Genomic DNA, 20,373 nt, shown 5'->3' on the forward strand with positions numbered 1-20,373 from the left:
GTATATAATATGGCTCAACTCCCTCGGGAGGCCTCATACCTGGTGTGGCCCCAACGGGAGGCCTCACACCGTGCCCTCAAACCAACTTCTGCAAAAGATTGGCAACCGTACAAGCACCACACCGTCGAATCGGCTCCCTCAGGACGCTCGACAACAATACAAGTGTTGTCTTATCTTTTCAGTAAGTTATATTTAGGGGTAACTTTAGTGGTGAATATTTGCCAAATTGCGAATTTCACTCACCGGGGATCTTGAATTTGGCATAAAAATTTGCACTTTTGAGGTGGCCATGTTGCTTGCACTTTATGAAAATTGGGTCCCATACTTAGACCGATCGCCAATAATGATACATAATTATTTTTATTTTGGTAATGACTTCGCCAATGGAATTTGATCTTTCCACATGGTAAATTAAATATTTTTCACCTACAACTTTTGAGGCTTGTCTTATTCGATGGACACATTCACCAATATGTTGTAAATCTTTAAGTTAGGTTATATGTTAAGTACATATACTTGATACGTGTCTCTATTCCGGAGACTTTACAAGTAAGTTTCCATCCTTCTCATCTTTTGCCCGAAATTGGTTTGATTGTGGACAAGTGTCATTATTCCAGAGACTTTCTCTTGTTCTCCTTTAACATTTTGGCCTGAAATAGGATTTACACCATTGATTTAGAATCATCTAACAATTATTAAAAAGGGTTGCTGTGTTTTAGATATAAAATTATGGTTTTTAGGTATTTGTACTTCTAGTCGCAAGTTTCTTCAATAATTAAAGATTTGCCAAGGTTTTACAGAATTTTCATGCGACGGAAAGAAAATCGTCAATAAAATTGATTTTTTCCTAGTCTGGAAAAAAATTGCCAATAGAAATAAATTGTTTCCCCATAAAACAATGTTGGATTCACCATGATTTTATACTTTTTTCCTAAGTTGCCTGTTCAGATTCTGGTTCGGACGCGGGTTTGACATTCGGGTTCAAAATTCGATCAAAAAATTTTGGGCTGGGTTTGGGTTCTTTTTGGTTCGTCCGTACAAGAATTTTAAAAAAATAAAATAAAAAATATATATGCAAAAATATGTTGCAGCATACCAATTCATACACCACTATGCTAATCTAAAGCAATTTAGCAAATTCAACCACCACATATATTAATGATTTGTTCGATTGGCATGACAAAATGTCAAAATATACCACCATAATACCATATGAATGTTTCAGTTCAAAACTTTAGTCTTTAAAACAAGAATATCAACATTACTAATCACTTAATCAATAATCAGTCATAGGCTCATATGTGATCAAATGACAAATATCAATGTATCATCAAAAATCATCGAAGAATTCATCATCATTAGGCAGTTGCTGATTAGAAGCACAATTAGTGCCACTAGCATCAGCAGTCTCAACCGTAGTCTCAGCCGTAGCCTCAAGATCGGCTCCATCAGTACTACTATGTATCTCAGGATCGCCATTTTCAATCGCAAGTGCATCAAAGTGGACTTCCAACTCCGCGGCCTCTGGTTCGACATCCCATTGTTTTGCCTCCCCCTTTTTATACATATTCTCTTTGTGAGTTGTGAGCCTCAAGTTTGAATGCACAAACACCAAGTTATCTGCTTTCGTGGAGTTTAGTCGGTTGCGTTTTATCGAGTGGATGAAGGAGTATGTGCTCCAATTCCTCTCAGATGATGATGAACTAGCAACCTATCAAGATTTTCAAATTTACCAACAATAAACTAGAAATTAGAGTTTTGAATATTTAGTATTTACCAACAAGAAACTAGTAATTAGAATGTTAAGATTAAAATTTAAAAAACCAACCTGTGATAAAATTTGATGGCAATGGGCTACGAGTGTTGGTATTTTTGACCGTGGTAGTACCACCATTTATGAGCATTAGCATTGTTCTTGTCTTCAAGAGCCTCAATACCACAATCATCGGTGCTCGCAAAACTCATAAATTCAGACCTCATTGCAGGTCGTAGGTGCTCAAGAAAGAGTCTTCGAAGGGCTGCCTTGTACCCTTGAGCAACTTTAGGATCTCTGTATGGGGGAACTCTAGTGGTACTCCCCTTGAGGACCGATTGGCTATAGAACCTGGGGCTCAATGCAAAGGCAAGTAGATGCAAAGGGGTAGTCATTTTGTTCCATCTCTCTATCATGATTAACTGTAGCTCCTTGAAGAACTTTTCATCAGGATCTTGCTCTTTCTCATTTACGATATTTCTAATGTCCTCAATCATGGAGTCAATGCCATCATATACCTCACCCAAGCAAGGCCTATCCATGTCAGTGTATCGGATCATGCTCAATATAGGCTCTGTGATCTTCAGAAGGTACTCAGCACGATCCCACCAAGATTCATTTAGTATCAATCCCCTTATGGCAGTTGCTCTATCACTATTAGATTGCCTCCATACGGTCCAATTAGGACTAGTTACCATTGTAGTCAATGCGTTTTTAACCTTGATAAGGCGCCTCAAAACAATGGTGTTGGAGGCAAAGCGGGTCTCAGCAACCTATTTTAAAATCAAAATAGTAATAGATTAAAAATTTGAAAACATAGAAAGTTTACTAAAGTGGCTAGATTTATAAAACATGTTTAAATTTTAAACAATTCAACTTACCTTCAAGAGCTCCAATTTCGAGAATTGTCTGAATATAGCCTGGGTCATATGGTGGTTCGTGACAAACATTTGGATCTCTTGTGGCTCTTCATACATTTTTTTTATCCACTCAATCTTAGTGCCAATTTTTTTCAGCATTAGGTTGAGTGAGTGCACTGCACAAGGTGTCCAAAAAATGTGTTCATACCGCTCCTCAACCAATAAGCCGGTAGCCCTACAATTCTTCGCATTGTCAGTTATTACTTGAACAACATTCTGAGGGCCAACTTGCTCGATAGCTTGGATGAGAATGTTTGCAATGAAAGGACCATCCTTTACCTCTCCTTCACAATCCACTGCTTTTAGAAACATTGCACCTCTTGTAGACATTGCAAGAACATTCACCAAAGGACGGTTCCTTGCATCTTTCCATCCATCTGATACTATTGTCACACCTATTTCGACCCATGCATCCTTGATGGGCAGCATGGCATTCTCTACACGGGCCACCTCATTATCCAATAAAGTGGTGCGTACCTTCTCATACCCAGGGCCCTTGAACCCGCTTGGAGCCACATTAATTGCCCTCACCATGTATTGCCAATACGGTGAGCAAAGAACATTAAATGACAATCCATTTGCATAAACACATCTGGCTATGGCTTGATCAACAATGTCTCTAGCTTCATTTTGGAATGATGATTCCAAGGGTCCCGCCATTGTTTTACTTACAATCTGTTGTTGAGGAGGACGCATGAATGTATGGCCCTTTGCAGGTGGCTCACTAGGAGTGGTAGTTGAAGACATAGATGATGTTTTCCCTTTCTTTAGAGGCCTACCACTTTCCAACGGATGTGAAGCATTTGCCCTCCCAGCAGCTTCCTCTGCTTGCTTCTGCTCTTGAATATATTTGTTTACGATGTGATTTGGAAGAAAGGTTTTAGGTAGTATCCCGTTTACTCTTGGCTTCCCGGTGCAAAATTTGATGCCTTTTTGAGGAATAAAGCACAAATGTGCTTTTACTCTACTATAAGAGCTGCTAAATTCCTCCTTGCAATGGCTACAAATCCACACGTAACCTCCTCCACCCGGCATTGATCGAATCATTTGAACATGTTTCCAAAGTGGGGAACATCTGTCGATTTTGAAGTGGGGATTATTGCCAACTGAATCACTTCCAGCCATGATAGAATCTACACACAAATTTAAAAATTACACAATATGTCAATACATAAAACAAAAAATTAAATATGGAAAAAACTCATTTATCCGCTCAAACTAAACTGTAATAGATATCAGTAAGTTCACAATGAAAATTTAAAAACTAGGAACAATTTGTAAGAAGTTAGAAGTTCTTCAATAGTCATAATATAATTTTGAAATTTTCTATAGAGTTGTAATTTTATCTTTGCCAAGGGTAATTGGACACTAAGGAACTGCAGTTCTCACTTCTCATATTTGGGGGCTTAGAAAGGGTCCCATTCTATTGTGTTTGGCACATGATTTTGTTGGGCCATTATTGTATGGAGCTTGGTTTGGCAATTTCCATGTGGGAATTGAACTTAGACCTTGTTAATGACATTTGATCACTTCACCACTTAGTGATACCCCACACATTTTAAATTTTAAATTTAACTTTAGATGATTAAACACATTTTCTTTAAATCTACTTGCTATTGAATGATACCAAGGCCAACTCAGCACATGCTTGCAGGATTAATATAGTACTTAAAAGTTAAAATTGATACAAGGTTGTGTTGGGAAATATTTTTCTCTAATCTTCTCACCACATAACAATTACAGGCACAAATCGACATATTAATAGTAACAGCCTATTAAATAAATTTTCAACCATACACAATTCTACAGTTGAATAGCATTCTCTTATTGGATAGCTTAAAAGCAACATTACAGCTACAGTAGTATTCTTGGTACGTCTGTCTAACAACTGTGTTTTCCCCTAGCTTTTGTTTTCAAATTCAAAGTTTTCATTAACATTACAAGCTATTAAAAAGATAGGAGATTAGGAGAGTTTATATATATATTTAATAAAATCTAAATTAATCACAATCAAACAAAGCCGAGAGAGCTTGACCTGGTTTTATCTCATCCTACTATTTTCATTTGTGTAAAACAATTCATTGGTTGTTAATAGGGATCTGGAGTAGTGCAGATTCTTTTAAAGACCTACCTCTTTTTTTATCGCTGGAGTTGGAGAAGAAAATTTGAATACTGAACGCCGCCGTATAAAACAAACCCAAAAACAAGCCGCAGTATAAAGAAGTCTGAACGCAGAATATGGTTGACGGCGTCGTTTTAGGGTTTTGTGTAAATATTAAATGGTAAAATCTACTAGAATAAAGTAAAACGCGTTTTTAAATGATTAAAAAGTCAAACGTTTTTTCAACTTTTTCGCTGTATGCCCAGATTCGCCCGAAATTCACTGTCATTACATTCGGGTTCTTTTTTGGACTCCAAAATTCGCTCGAAATTCGATCAAATTCGTCCAGGGTGCGAAATGAAGGACCCATAGGGAATTTAACAGGAAAATTGCGAATTTGAATCGAAACAGGATCGAATTTGATTTCATGCGAATCGAATTTCGATTTTGCGCCTTCAGGAGCGAATCCGGTAACTTAGCTTTTTTCCAAAGGGGGGTTTCTTTAAGTTATCCCTAGAACTTATATTAACCCATTAGTTAAGTTTTGTTATCACTTGTTAAAACGTCTTCATGTTACCTTGTCGGTCACATCTGGGCTAGGGTACACTAGAGAAGGCACTCTACATGTCTACCCTACATACCCATGCTCTCCATTGGATGAGTGCCCGTAGGCAATGTAAATTCCCAACCCAACCCCCAAATGAATAATCCCTCAACTAGCCTAAATCTGAGAGTTTTGGGCCTTGCAAGATCCTTTCATACACAACCAACTTCATCTTTATAATCAAATAACACCAATGCAAGGGTTGGATATGAGAATGCAACAAAGTCACTGAATACAATTAAACTCACTCCACTAGGCATATTGCTGGGAGTATGGATTCAACATGGATCCCAATGAACACGAAGTAAAACCATAGATGGATTGAAAACTTAACTTACATTCCAATTCCATGAACAAAACTCATGCCAAAAAATACTTGCAAAATTTGGGTGGCCTCACAAAATGAGGGGACACAAAAATTGCTCAAAGATCAAACTTACTGGAATTCAACAAAATTGAGAGGCCACCTCCAAAATGAGTTCAAACATCCAAAAATGCAATAAAAATCGAGCTACAAGCTCACTTGCGAATTTTGACAGCGCAACACCATTAAAACTTTCAAATTAAAAGCTAAAAAACACATAAATGCTTGTTCAACTGGGTCCAATTACCCTGAGAAAATTGGAGGGGATCAATAGTTCTCAACCTCCTAACAATTAGATATAAAAAGCAAGAGCTAAATCAAACTTAAATTGAAGAAACGAGAAGGCCCTATTTCACACTTAAATTCTCAAATGCGGGAATTGCAACCACGGTGAAAAATCCAACAAGACTAACCTCACAACGACCCAACGAGCTAATCTCAACCAACAAACAAAAAATAAATTGCCAACAAGAGTGTTTGAGGAGTTTTGCTCCCAAAAACATGAAATGACAAAGTAAAAGTGAGAAATAAATTTTTCATTTGCCAATATAAGCTTTTTTTCTAAAGATATAAGCTTTTTTTCTAAAGTGACTTATAAATTAGATTATTAAACAACTTAATAATCAATTGGCCCCTTTTCCCAAATAAATTAGGTAATTCCAATAACTTGGAATTCAACTACGACAAAAAGCAAGTAAATAAAATAAATTAAATCAAATATAAAATTCCCCCAAATTAATTAAATCAGCATCTGAAATAACATAATCCGTTGCAACTTTGGAATCCTAAATGCACAGACATGCTCATTGGTCTAATAACATAATGAATTATGAATTTGGATTTACCAATTACTAGAGGGTTAATAATAACAATTGGACAAATACGTCACCCATACAGGGATGCCACTGGCTTAGCATGAACGGTCAAAATCACTCTCACTGTCACTCCCAGGGATGTAGGTACGCCCTCAGAGCTTTGAACTTAGTGTGAATATACCTGGTACCTATTTAGTAAGCAAGCAAACATCAAGTGCATATGCTCAATATATAATAGCCGAAGCACACAAAGATACATATTTACTCGAAGGAGAACAAGACATTGTGTAGATCTTGCAAGTGACTACGACTCTGTTCCCACTTCATATTGGCACCAACGGGTAATCCATGCGTAGCAGTGGTGCAATACATCATAACAACATATAATCATATAATAAACAAGGTCACCGGGAGACGGGGAGACTTTGAGGTCTCCGGTACTGGGACTGGTACCGGTACGGCAATTTTTCAAATAGGAGACGGGGGTACTTGGAGACGGCAATTTTTTTTTTTTTTTTTTTAAAATAAATTTTTTTTAATAGTTTAAACTTAAAGAGTCTAATACTAAAAGTAAATACAAAATTTCAAAATAGTAATACCGTAAGACTAAAAGACTAAAGTAAATAATAAATTAATAATACTAGTGTTGTCACATTAAAAATTAAAATAGATTCATAGAGTCAAACTGTCAAAGATTATAATAATAATAAGCAGTCAGATACAGAAGTATATTACTGAAATAGATTTTAAAACCTGACAAATTGGCATTGCTACAAAAAATTTGTGAAAATTATTGAATTATTCAACATTGATGCATGCATAGAGACACACTTAGGATTTCTAGTTTCTAACTAAGATTTAGGATTGCTTAGTTTAAAAGGGAGTAAATCATTTTGTAATAGTGTTTTTTTTCCAGTTACACAGATTCAACTAACAAAGATTCCTCTATTGGTACTAGGATATTGCCAACAGCAGATAAACAGGTACGAATAACAAATACGACTTATACATCAAACTGAAACATGATATCCTCTTGAAAAAACAGAAATATGGGACCAAATACATTCATGTTAACATACATAAAACCTCTAATCTATCACTGTTATCGCTGAGTCTTTATCAGCAAATAGATGCTTGGTTTTCATGAGGAATAATACTATTATCAAGCATTTGCATATCAGATTTTTGTAACATATGTAATAGTATCTTCTAATGCACTAACAACAGTTTTTGCACCCTAATTCCTCAGCCACATAAATTTATGTGATTTGGGATCTTTACTGCAATCCTGTACAGCTTCCAATATGTTGTCTTAGACTTGTATCGTGTTCTTGTAGGTGACGTACATCACCAAGCAGTTGTTACAGAATTCATATAGTACCTTAGATTTTTGCATTAAAAACATTTAAATGAGGGCTAAAATATATAAAATTATTTAATATTATATTTTACATTTATATTTTATTAGGAGACTTCGGGGAGACTTCACTTTTTGGATTAGGAGACGGGGAGACTTCAGGAGACTTCGTCATGAAGTCTCCAACCTTTTTTGAGGTCTCCGGAGACGCGAAAAGTCTCCGAGACGCGTCTCGGTCTCCGAGACGCCACTTTTAGGGGGGAGACGGGTCTCCTGGTAACCATGATAATAAAGCATTAAATTTAAATCATTATAAAATCCATTTTCATCATTGAGCATATATTTACTGAAGTTAAATGATAGATATCTACAACATAACACACACCAGCAATGAATCCAATAATATCCATCTGATTACTCAAAATTATAATATATTTTTGAATACAAAATAAACTAGACATCATCATAAGGCATCATGCCACATCACTAGCATCATCGTGCAGATATGATCAAACTGAATAATAACACATCTAACATCTATCAACTATGACATAGGTAATCAAAGCCACGTGAAGTCGTCAAAGCATCACAATATGCAAATACACATGAAATCAATCAAAGTATCTCTCGGATCAAAATATCCATGGAACTTAATGCAAACACGGGAGACGCTACACCTTGACTCATTATTTTTGTAATTAAAAAGACCCAAGTTGTAATGCTCATAGACTAAATCCTCAACTTTGCTTGATGCCTACCGAGTGTGCTTCACTGAGTGGATGGAGTATGTACTCCAATTCTGTTCAGCTAAAGATGAACTAGGAACTTATTGAAGCAAAGGCGAATCTCATTAGTCTTTAAAATTTATCTTCAAAATTTATATTAAACTAAATGATAAAAATAGTAAATTTTAAATGACAACCAGATTTAGAGTGTATAAAAATTCATGATCATCCTTGTGACAAAATGTAAATTGTGAGAAGTTGGAGTTGTGGTGATTTGTGGCCATTGAGGTACCACCAAGATTGAGCATCCTTCTTATACTTGTCATGAATGGTAGTAGGACTATGACCAATGGATGGTGTAAATTCAACAAATTCATTCCATTTCAGTGTCAGGAAAGAGTTTAGAAACAACTTTCCTAAACCCTTCACTTGCTTATGCATCATGATGTGGTGGCACCCTTGTTGGCATAGCAAAAATCTCTTCACTATAATATTTGGAACTCAATGAGAAGGCAAGAATATAGGAGTGGGATGGTCATTTTATTCCATCTCTCAACAAAAATTGATTGCATCTCTTTGAAGAAGGTTTCTTCAGGCTCTTCCTCTTTTGCATTTTTGATGGATCTCATATTCTCAATCATTGTGTCTATTCCATCATAAACCTCCACCAAGCATAGCTTATCCATGTAAGTAAAGTTTATCATACCTAGGATGGGCTCTGTGAAACTAAGAAGGTATTCTGCACGATCCCACTGGGTGTCATCCAAAATCCTTTGCTTGACATTTGTTGCCCTCTTAGTATTGTATTGCCTCCATATGGTCCATTGTTGGCCGATGACCATACCTGAAGAGCCCCTTGAACATTCACATGTCTTCTCAAGACGTTTGTATTCAATGCAAATCTAGTCTTAGCAACCTATTTCATAAAAAAAAGTAATAAAAAATAAAAAAGAATATGTATATATATAATTTTTTTGAATTAAATCACTAAAGTAAAACAAAAAATTGAAGTGTTTGAAATTTGAATTACCTTCAATAGCTCGAGCTGTGAGAATGATCTAAAAATAACTTGCGTGAAGTGGTGGTTTGTCATGAATAGTTTGATCTTTTGAGCTTCATCTTTCACTACTTTAATCTTAAGCTATTTTAGTACCCAATGTTTTTAGCATGAGGTTGAGTAATTTACGACACAAGGTGTCCAAAATATATGTGGGAATTGTGTCTCAACTAACATACCAGCTTCTCTACAGTTCTTTGTATTGCCCATTACAACTTAGACAACATTATGAGGACCTACTTCATTAGTGCACTTATAAGAATGTCAGCAATATATTGTGTATCCTTCACTTGACTCTCACAATCATCAATTTTTAGAAACATCACCTCTTTAGGGCACATTGCAATCACCTTAATTAAGGGTCTATTTTTGGCATCCTTCCACCCATCAGAAATAATGGATACTCCTGTTTTTTTCTCACGAGGTCTTATTGGGTGCTAATGAATTTTTTTTATGTTTGACCTCCTTTGTTAATAAAGTGGTACAAACCTTCTCATAAATTGGGCTCATGTACCCCTTTGGAGCTTCATTTTTTTTCTTACTGTGTCTTGCCAATAGCGTGATCAAACAACATCGAATGATAAACCATTTGGATAGAGGCACCTAGCAATCGCTTGGTCAGCAATATCTCTAGCATCATTATTAATTGCCCTCTCCAATGGTCCTTTTGCTTTCTTTGGATTATTAGCCTCATCTTCATTTCTTCTCATATATGAATGACTTTCTATCACAATATCAGGAGCAACACTAGGTTTATGACTATGAGATGGTGAAGCATGTGACTTTCATAAGCTCCTTTGTTTAAGCAATGGATGCTCTATCCTACTTTCAACCCTTGCATCTGCTGCTTCTCGTTCCTTAATATATGCTGCTACTTTAGAAGCCGGTATAGGTATATAATCTTTTCGTTGACAAGATTTGATTCCCTTTCCAGTAATTTCACACAAATTTCCTTTCACTTGGTTGTAGGAACTTGTATATTGCACGTCACATTAGGGACATATCCAAATACGTGTCACTCCACCATTATTTGCACATGCCTCCATAGTGCTAAAGCTGGGTCAATAGTGAATGGAGTAGTGCCTACCATGATAAATTTGTATAGCTGCTATAACAGTAGCACCCTGCAATTTATATAGAAAAGCTTTTAAAACAGTGCAAAACAATGCAATTATTATAATTTATACCAAGAAAATTCAATTAAATTTGAATGATTATACTGAATACATTATTGATATTGAATATGATATTTAAATAGTATTTTTTAACTCTTAAATAGACACAAAAATTGATTTTAGGTTTACCATTTAATCTATATTATAAACTAATTTTATTTATCATTTAACAATCTAATATTCTATATATTAATATTTATAATTTGAAATAAAAATCTTTAATAAACTAATGGTAAACAAACAACATTTAAATATTTACTACATATATAGAAATAGAAAACGGTAAACTAAAGTCAGTAAATAAAATAAATTTAATTATCATATTTATTAATTATTTTAGGTTTAGATTTTAGAAACCTTAGTTCTAATTTTGTAAGTTCAATTTTTTATTTAAAACTGAAACAGCTCAAACTTCAATGATTTTATTATATTTCTAAACTTTGTAGAAAAAAGCGAAGATAACCTACCTTGCTGGCAGCGAGCAGCACCTCCCGCACTCGTCTCTAACAGCAAAAAATTACAGCAGCTCATCCGCCATTCGTGGCAAGAAACTACACAACTAGAACAGTCTCTGTCGCAGCATGAAACTACATTACACCACCTGCAAGCACAATGGATTTGAAAACTATCGTGTGTGGGAGCTGTCGTGTTTGGGAAAATGAATGAGCAGAATTTGATATCCAATGAAGCAAAAATGAACCTATGAAAAGATTTTAGGTTTTCTTTTTCTTTTTTGTCGTTTTCCTAGTCAAACAGGTTGGAGTCGATCTGGAATCGACGTGGATTCACCACATCCTCACCTGAATCACTTGTCATCATTTCAGTTTTGTCTGATATGACGTAACGTTGGAAAAAATGAGCCTTGTGCGTGCCCACAGGGATTCAATTCTGATTCCAATTCTGATTTATTTTGTTTTCAAAGTCAATGGCTGCAAAGGGCTGATTTGGCTAGTTAGATATGCTACAATTGTATAATGAAAGACAGTGATTAGAGTAGTAGTAATTATAAACACATGATTAGGGCCCGTTTGGCGGCTAGAATTTGTAATTCCAGGATTGGTCTCATATCCAAAATTTGTTAGATTCTGGATTTGTTATTCCGGAATTGCGTCCTTAGAATATGATTGGACCCTTTTTGTTCACCTGGAATTTGATTGGGAAAGTGTTTTTCTTGCAGTTGATTGTACAAAGCTAGAATTACAATAAGACTGAGATTAGCGGTTCTGTGTGCAAATTTTGGCATAAACAATAGATTTGAATTTGCATAATACCATCATTTAGCTTCCATTAGACACCAATGTTAAAGGAAGCTGGAATTGGTCATTTTCCTGCTAAATCCCATGCTAGGAAAAAACCAAATTGAAAACTCATTTCAGTTTTATTATTGGGTGGGTGATCGCAGCATTCGGGGGTTGTATTCATGGTCTGTTATGCAGATGGCTTGAAAAATTATATAAAACACTCTAAAAAAAGATGAACAGAGCTGCAGCTTCATTACGGAGAAAAGTACTTGCTGAATGAGGGGGCCAAAAAATTGGCATCCAGAGGTATGAAATGAGGGTTGAGCAGAGAAAATGGTAAAGAAAGTGAGAGTCCAAAGATGCAAACCTTATAAATACAAAACCAACCATGAATAGTGCAACTAGGAGATTGGATTGGTTTTGGTGGTGAAAGAGAAAAGAAGTACCGAGGAGATAAAAGGTAAGGCTTGAAAAAGTAGCACGGTTAGACTTCTTATTTGTTTCTGCCGTGGGGGACTGTCTTTCATTTCTTTTCTCATCAACAGAATCCAAATTAAATTGCAATTGTTTGGCTGATTTAATTTTCTAGCATTAGATCTGAAATGTTAATAAAATATAGTTTAGGGGAAATGGAAATGAGAATTAGAATTGCCAATTCCAATTCCACCTCCTGAGTGGAATATCAAATTCTCTTTTGGGCCCAAAATGGGAATACAAAATCCAATTCCCAATTCTGGTTTGGCGCATCCAAACCGAGGATTAGAAATTTTAGGAATTAGCTACTTTAAATTCCAGTTCAATTCCGACAAACAAATGGGCCCTTGGGGGTTTGATACACTTTAAATGGCAGCCCTAATAATTAAAAGATGTGATTAAAATGAAGGGTTGTAACCATTATAAAGGAGTATTATATCTTTTGGTATGGCTTTTGAAGTTTAGGGTTGAAGCTTCCTTCTTGTTGCATCATGTCTAATTTGATTTGAACAATTGTTGTGGCGTAGTTTATATCTTGGATTGTGGTTTTTAGAAAGATTGGCTTTCTTAGTCTAATAAGGAAATAAATATTATATACCTAAACTCTGCTGTATGTTATATATTTGCCTAGATCATGATATATGTTCTCCTACCTTGGGTAACTCATATCTTATAAGTAGTGTACCCCAAGGATGTGCCCTCGATGTGCCCTCCTCTCCCCCGCACATAAATTCCCAGCGTTTCCGGAATGGGGATGGCATCCCCAATGGCACCAGCAAATCACTGCCATTTTGACGGAAATGTGGATGTCTCGGCGTCCCCAGATGGGACGGCGGGACACTTAGGGATCCCTTGCCACGATAGATAGATAAAGTGCATTAAAATTTATTAGTTTTATATGTTCTATTCTGGCCCTAGGGGTATGTGGGGCCCATCTTTTGTAGTTTGTACTTGCTTTGGTATAATGCCTACTCAATGTAGTCATCTTTATGATTTGAAACTCATGCTTTTGATATCTATTATATAATACTAAATAGAACTCTTCCATTTTTTGATTTGACCATGTAAAATTTTAGCACTTTTCAATGTTTAATGCAATGATCATGTATTTAATAATTCTTATTTACTATTTTACTGTTTACATCTTTACTATGTCATATGTTGTATGCATCTTTTCATAACTAGCATTTCAAGTATCACACATTGTATTATAGTATATAACTCCACCCTCCCCCCCCCCCGCACCCCACTGGCACCCTGAATTTGAGGCCCTCTGTGGGCCCTGGTTCAGTATCCCTCTGGTCCCCAACGTGGTGTAACTATGATTGTAAGGTGAGGGAATATGTTCGTCTTTATTCGACATTTTCTGAGGATAATTTAAGGCACACGAGAGAAATATAAGATATGGGAAGACAAGAAGGGTAGTTTGCAAAATCTTGTATGCAGTTTAAGGCATTGGAGAATGAGCTGGAGGAGGAGATTTATTTACTTCATTGGAGATGGAAGACACAAATGCTTACAAGAAACAATGATAATCTTTAAGTGCTACACTTGCAGAGGTAGTTTGCTAATATATTTTTAACTTCTTATTCTTCTCATGCTCTACTTGAGGTAAAAGGAACATAACATGCCACTGTTATTAATTATCTGGTATTATGGAGACATTAGTTTTTTTTAAAGATTGCATTGCATGAGACCATTAATTATTTGTGATTGTTTGGCGGCTGATATAGATTTGGAAGTTAATTTATTCAAGTATATTTTGAGGAGTTACCTTGTTGATCTAGAAGCCTCATGTTTTAGTGAAATTTCTAATGACATTCGCTCCATTACATAAAAAGGGCAGGTATCCTGTATCTATTATCATAGGCTGCATATGTGAAATATGGAACTACATACAGACTCCATTTATATCACTTTCTGAACTTCACGTTTTCTTTATTTCTGGCCATTTTTTGGTTTTTGGGTCTTACAAATGTGGAATCATCAGCTGGTCACTGGATATGTTTGAGATTGTAATTTTCCCAAGATAACATTGCATGGAGAGTGTTGCTGAGAAGCCTTCACCTGTAAATTATTTCTCAAATGAAAATGAAGGGGTTAGTGGAATTCACTGTATGAAATATTCTTGGAATATTGGGGGTTTATGAGATTTTACCATTTTAAAAATATTTAACAACAAACAATGAACAGTAAAAGTTGCCCATCCTGATCCATTCTGAACAGTTGAAGTGAATTTACCAGTAAAATATGTCCATTCTAACTCAACAATTGCAAATGGTCATGAATTGTATGAAATATTCTTGGAATGTTGGGGGGTATTTACGAGATTTTACCATTTTTAGAAAATTTCATAACAGATAAGGTAATTACAGTAACTAGTAAAAGATGCCCATCCTGATCCATTCTGAACAAAATGTGTCTATCCTAATTCAATGATAGCAAATGATCATGAACTGGACTGTATAAGTCCTTCCTAAAAAAGTGTGGAAATTTTTCTTCAGCTCTACCTGCATGGTTTTTCTCAACTGTTATATTAGAAATGAATGGGAGCGCTATTTTAAAAATTTAAAACATTGATTTGATATGGCATGTATATAGGTGAGCATTAACAACTTGTCTAAGAATAGGTAGATAGGTTGAATGTAATATTCCCTTTTTTGAAATGGGAGGATAATAGTACACGCACACACACACACACACACACACACATATAATATAAGAAGTTCAATTTTATCAGAAGTCTAGGGTTGTGTGAAGGATCTTTACTGCTTAACAAATACAATACACGAGACATCAAACAAGGAGAAGTAACCACCATCCAAACGATACATGTTTAATTATCTGATTATTTTACTTCTTTGGAGGACGGAACTGTAGTTTAAGCTCTCATGGCAGGAAATCTTTATAAATCATGCATCTTTTATCATCTGACTGCTACTCCTTTCTTGCATGGTCTACAATTCATTTGCCCTAAGGATGAAACCTCAATGGCAGGAATTGAATGATGAAAAACCCTAGATTTCTCGAGAGTGATTTCACATGAAATTACCATTGTGCTGAGTTGAGTTAACAAGGTTGCTGAGTTAAGTTTATAAACAGCAACCTTCATTTCTGTGGAATACCTGTGTTTGTGAAGTCGGGTTAGCAATGGAAAATTTTGCTGTAGAGTCTGTAATTTTTACCAAACAGTTTTCAATCTACCATGGACAGTCCTGCTTTCCCTTATGTTTATCTCTAAGCCGCGCTTTGGTGTCAGTCATACAAATAGTTTTTAATCTAGGTTTTCCATCACTTCCCGTTAGCACAGAGTTGGCGAAACACTCATTCTTGTAAAAGGTTTACTTGAATGATTTCCTGTTGCCAGTTCAGGTTGATTTTATCTTCTTGGTTGCTGTGTTTGATTGAGGAAAAAATCTTTAGATTTGTTTAGAATCCTAAGAATCCCATGTTGTAGAAAATATTTAAATATGTTGATTTTTTTGACATTTTTTGCTTCCTTCAATGACAACTCACAAGACACTAAACCCAGTTTAGATTGCAAAACATGATGTCAGGCTATGGCGCAGAAATTAGATTTTGATATTCTCTTTTTGTTCCTTGAACCAATGGAAGTTATTGTAAAGTCTTGGGAACGGTACTGATGGTAGCTTATGCTGCATTTGTATCATGAGCAGGGGTTGACATAAGCATGAATACACACTTGAAGACAGTGAAACTAACGCTGAAGGGGAAAGCTCCTGTAACACTTGACCATCTCAGTGTCAGGGGCAATAATATCCGGTACTATATTTTGCCTGATAGCTTGAACCTGGAAGCGCTGCTGGTGGAAGATACACCAAGAATCAAGCCAAAGAAGGCAGCTGCTGGTATAGTTTTTATTTGCAGTACGAATTAAGTACATTTTTTACTATTTAACGTTTCGTCTTTAGTTTTATGTAAGCCTTTATGTTGTTTTCAGGGAAACCTATTGGTCGTGGGCGTGGACGAGGAAGGGGCCGTGGCCGTGGTCGTGGGCGGTAACTTGTATACAATGTATTTGAGAGTTCCAATGCTAGTACTCGGTTGTACAAAAAATATTCCAAACATTTGTTGAACTTTTTTAGCTAATCTGTGGCATCCTATGTTGCTGTTTAAGGGGGTGGCAATTTCTATGAATTGTGGTTTACTGGGGTCTTTTTTGTTTTTCTTTAGATCACGATGATTTAGGTGAAATTTATATCACTACTGTTTTGGAAGGTAATTTTCTTGTGATGACAATTTTTATGCTGCCATTTTTTGCTAAAACGAGGTCTCAGAAGTTACAATAAGGGCGGACGAAGTGGTTTTTTTCGGAGTTGCACTTGGTTTGCTAAGATCTGACAGCCCTTGTATGCTTTCTACAAAGCTGTGAGGATATTTGTACCCAGTGAAAGTACTTGAGCTTTATTTTGTACCTTCATATAGGTTTGGATAACTAGTTAGTCATCTCATTTGGAACTGTTTTATTAAATTAAAATCTTGTGAAATTAGAAACTGTTGTAAAATTATTAATTGCATTAAAGGATGCGATCATTTTTTAAAATATTAGTCTGTTTTGTTATTAACAATGTGTTTTGCATGGTAATTCTAAACAAGTTTTGTTGTTAGAAAGCGAGGTTTCATTTTTCACTAGCAGATAATCCTTGGCAGGTCCAAAATACATCCAAATGAAAGATGAAAAGTTTTATGAAGCCAACTCAGAAGTTGTAAATAGCAATTACAACTTGTAACATTTTCCCAACCATGTTGTTCCAGTTCATTCAATTCTGTGACGATAAGCCTAAGATCAAACAGAAGATAGATAACTTGAAATGCATTTTATTGCATGATGAGGAAACTAGTTTATTGAAATACTACAAATGTTTAATGTCAGGGCAGTTGAATTGTGATCACATTTCATGATACATGTAGAATTGAATCTTATTGAGATGGTAGCAAGTCTGATGGGCATTCTTTTGGTTATTCACCAGCTCAGTATAATGTTCTGCCTTCTTTTACTCATGGTTACTTCATAAATATAATAGCCTATTGCGAGCATCCTCGGTGTTTCAGTGTTAAGAAAGTGGAAATCATTTGTACAGATCTTCAGAATGAATTTTGAGCCTAATCATATGAAAGATCACACAATAAAAAATCAGAAACCTCGTTACTATAACCAAGGTTGCATTTACAGGAACTTATTATTGTTTGATAAATCATCTTGGGTGTACTAAGATTTTAATTTTTTGAACTTAATGGATTATTATTACTGTTAGTCCCTGCCTATTTATAGGCAGAGAACTAATGTTTTCGGTGGTGGTCACAAATAGTTTTTACAATCAATATCAATGAATTTGTGAAGGTTAAAAATTATTTTATTTTAAAATTAATTTTGAATTAGTAATTTCAAAATTTTGATTGGCCAGAAGTAATTTTCTCAGGGATATAATTAATTTTTTGACAGCAAAATTAGAAGAAAAATAAATTCTAGAATATTCTCCACACCCTGCAACCTTCTACAGCCTTCCACTTCCACCGATGGTCTGCAAGTAGGCTGAGCAACCATGTACGCGCTCAAGCCACTGGCAGCATTTTCTGCAGGTTCTGAAAGCCCCAACCAAACTAACATTGTTGCCCACATTTATTTTAGTGAGCCTATGCTGGTGTTGTCCCCATGAGTGAAGTACTAAAGCCTTTGTACATGCCTGCAAAACCCTTATGGCCTAAAATGCTCACCCCAACATTAATACAAAATTGATGTGTCAATTAAACCTACAGTTTAATCTTAGGAAAAAGTACTATGGTAAATGCAACGTAAATGAATTGAATTAACACAAATTACAGAAACAACAGGGAAATTAACCAGTGTTCAGAATACATGCAATTGTTTTCAGGATTGTTCCTGCGTTCGCTGGCAGGCATGCAAAATTGATTCCTAAAGCTCAATACTTTAATAAAGCTAAAACCATTATTTTTTGCCACTATTTTTGTTAATATTCATTCGGTTTCCCATTGCTGTGAATGTTCAAACTATTATTTAGTCAACAATCTTATTTGAAAATGAATGTTGTGGTTTGTTGGGGTTTCAAATATTGATATTTTGGACGGTGACAACAGAGAGGGCAGGCGAGGCTATAGTTGGCTTAACTAGCCTGGGGATGAAAGGAATAGCCTAAAAAAGAATTTGCAAAGATGGAACACATAATTTGTGCGTAGACTAAATTGATTTCTTGCATCTGCAAATACCAATTGAGATGGATAAAAATGTCGATTGGGCTACCTAGGGATTCAAATGTGTGTCGCATCCTCAATTCTTTCTTTTCCAAATTTCTCATTGGGCATGAAGTTTCCTAGACTGTCGATTTGGATTCCAGGTGAATATTCGCCGATTGAATGATTTCCTCTCAATTTTCTTTCTTCCGACAAAAAAATTAGGGAGAATTGCAGCGGATTTCATTTCTATTTTACTGGGCAATTGAATGTTACATTGGATTGTTGTTGAAATTCCCCCACGACTCTAGCCCAATCTCACTGGGTTCATTAATTATCAGAATATTAATTAAAATATATTTTATTAAATGTTTTATATTATAATTTAAAGCAACATATATTAATATTTTAGATATTTTTAACATCTATTTTTCAATTTTGAAAGTAAACTTGAACTTTATAATTTTAAAATGTGATCTATGTTATAATTTAAAAATAAATAATTTGATTAATAAGATACTACATTTTAAAAAAGAATTGAAAAAATAAATAAATATAATCTAATAAAAAATTGTATAAATTTTATTATGAAATAGAGTATAATAAAATTTTAAAAAAATCAATATTATTTAACTAATTTTTTAATCTATAAACTTTGTACATTAATATTGCATTCTACAATTTCTTACAATTCTATTGTATTCTATATTAAGTAATATTTTGTAAAGTAAATTACTAGTTCAAAAAATGATATAACAGGTGGCGTGTTCCAGCAGGAGTCTCGCCTTAGGAAAAAATAGAGACTTCTAATTTGAAAAGGTTGGAGGTATGATGAATAATAGCAATTGATTTTATGGATTGTGGAAATCTACCTACTCTTTTTGAGGTGTCACACAAATGTTATTCAATAATTAATAATGGGGAAATTGTTGGATTTGTACCAATATTTTAAAAATTTAAAAATATTCAAATTAATGATACATTTTGTAAAAAAATATTTTAAAGGTTATGGATGTGCAATAGAGTGGATTGACCACAATTATTTCAATTATATGCTTCGAGAAATGACATGTATGTGAATAACCAAACTAAGAACAACTAAAAAATGTATGTATCTCAATTGCCTAGTGCTACAAATGGATTAAATTGATCTCTACAATATTTTCTCATTTAGTGAGATGTACATTCCATTAAACTCTTGACATTCCACATTCACATAACTACATTTTCATAAGAAGTACAAAACTCTTAAAAACTAACAATGTCCACAATCTAAGTTTTATAATAGTAATAAGATATTATAATATTACTATCAGTTCTGGTTTTTGACTCAAACTTATTGGAGTTTTTGAATCAAACTTATTGAGCCATGTTTCATAAGGCACAACACTAGTTATTTGTTTTGTGAATGCAATAACAAGCTAAGTGGGTAGTCTTAGGATAGTGAGGTGAGCTTCTAGGAAGGGCCAATGGTACAACTGTAGACTAAAATCACCTATGTGCACAACGAGTGCTAAGGGTCAATTAGTTTGACTTATAAACCACACAACTAAGTCTTGGTGGTAATATCATAATTT

At 35.0% G+C, this 20,373-nt stretch overlaps 1 protein-coding gene across 1 annotated transcript in view; it reads left to right on the plus strand.

Annotated features, from left to right (window-relative positions):
- LOC149556615 (small nuclear ribonucleoprotein SmD1a-like) overlaps positions 1-17,150 on the plus strand; it is a 63,402-nt gene extending 46,252 nt beyond the window's left edge. Inside the window, exons 3-4 of the mRNA XM_089831019.1 lie at positions 16,264-16,455; positions 16,548-17,150. Coding sequence (XP_089687145.1) covers positions 16,264-16,455; positions 16,548-16,609 — 254 coding nt within the window. The 3' untranslated portion in view covers positions 16,610-17,150. The remainder of the gene's footprint in view (positions 1-16,263; positions 16,456-16,547) is intronic.
- Positions 17,151-20,373: the final 3,223 nt, after the last annotated feature.

The sequence above is a fragment of the Cupressus sempervirens genome, chromosome 5, assembly GCF_028749045.1.
Source record: "Cupressus sempervirens isolate cs-2001-9-10 chromosome 5, ASM2874904v1, whole genome shotgun sequence".
Classification (NCBI taxonomy): Eukaryota; Viridiplantae; Streptophyta; class Pinopsida; order Cupressales; family Cupressaceae; genus Cupressus; species Cupressus sempervirens.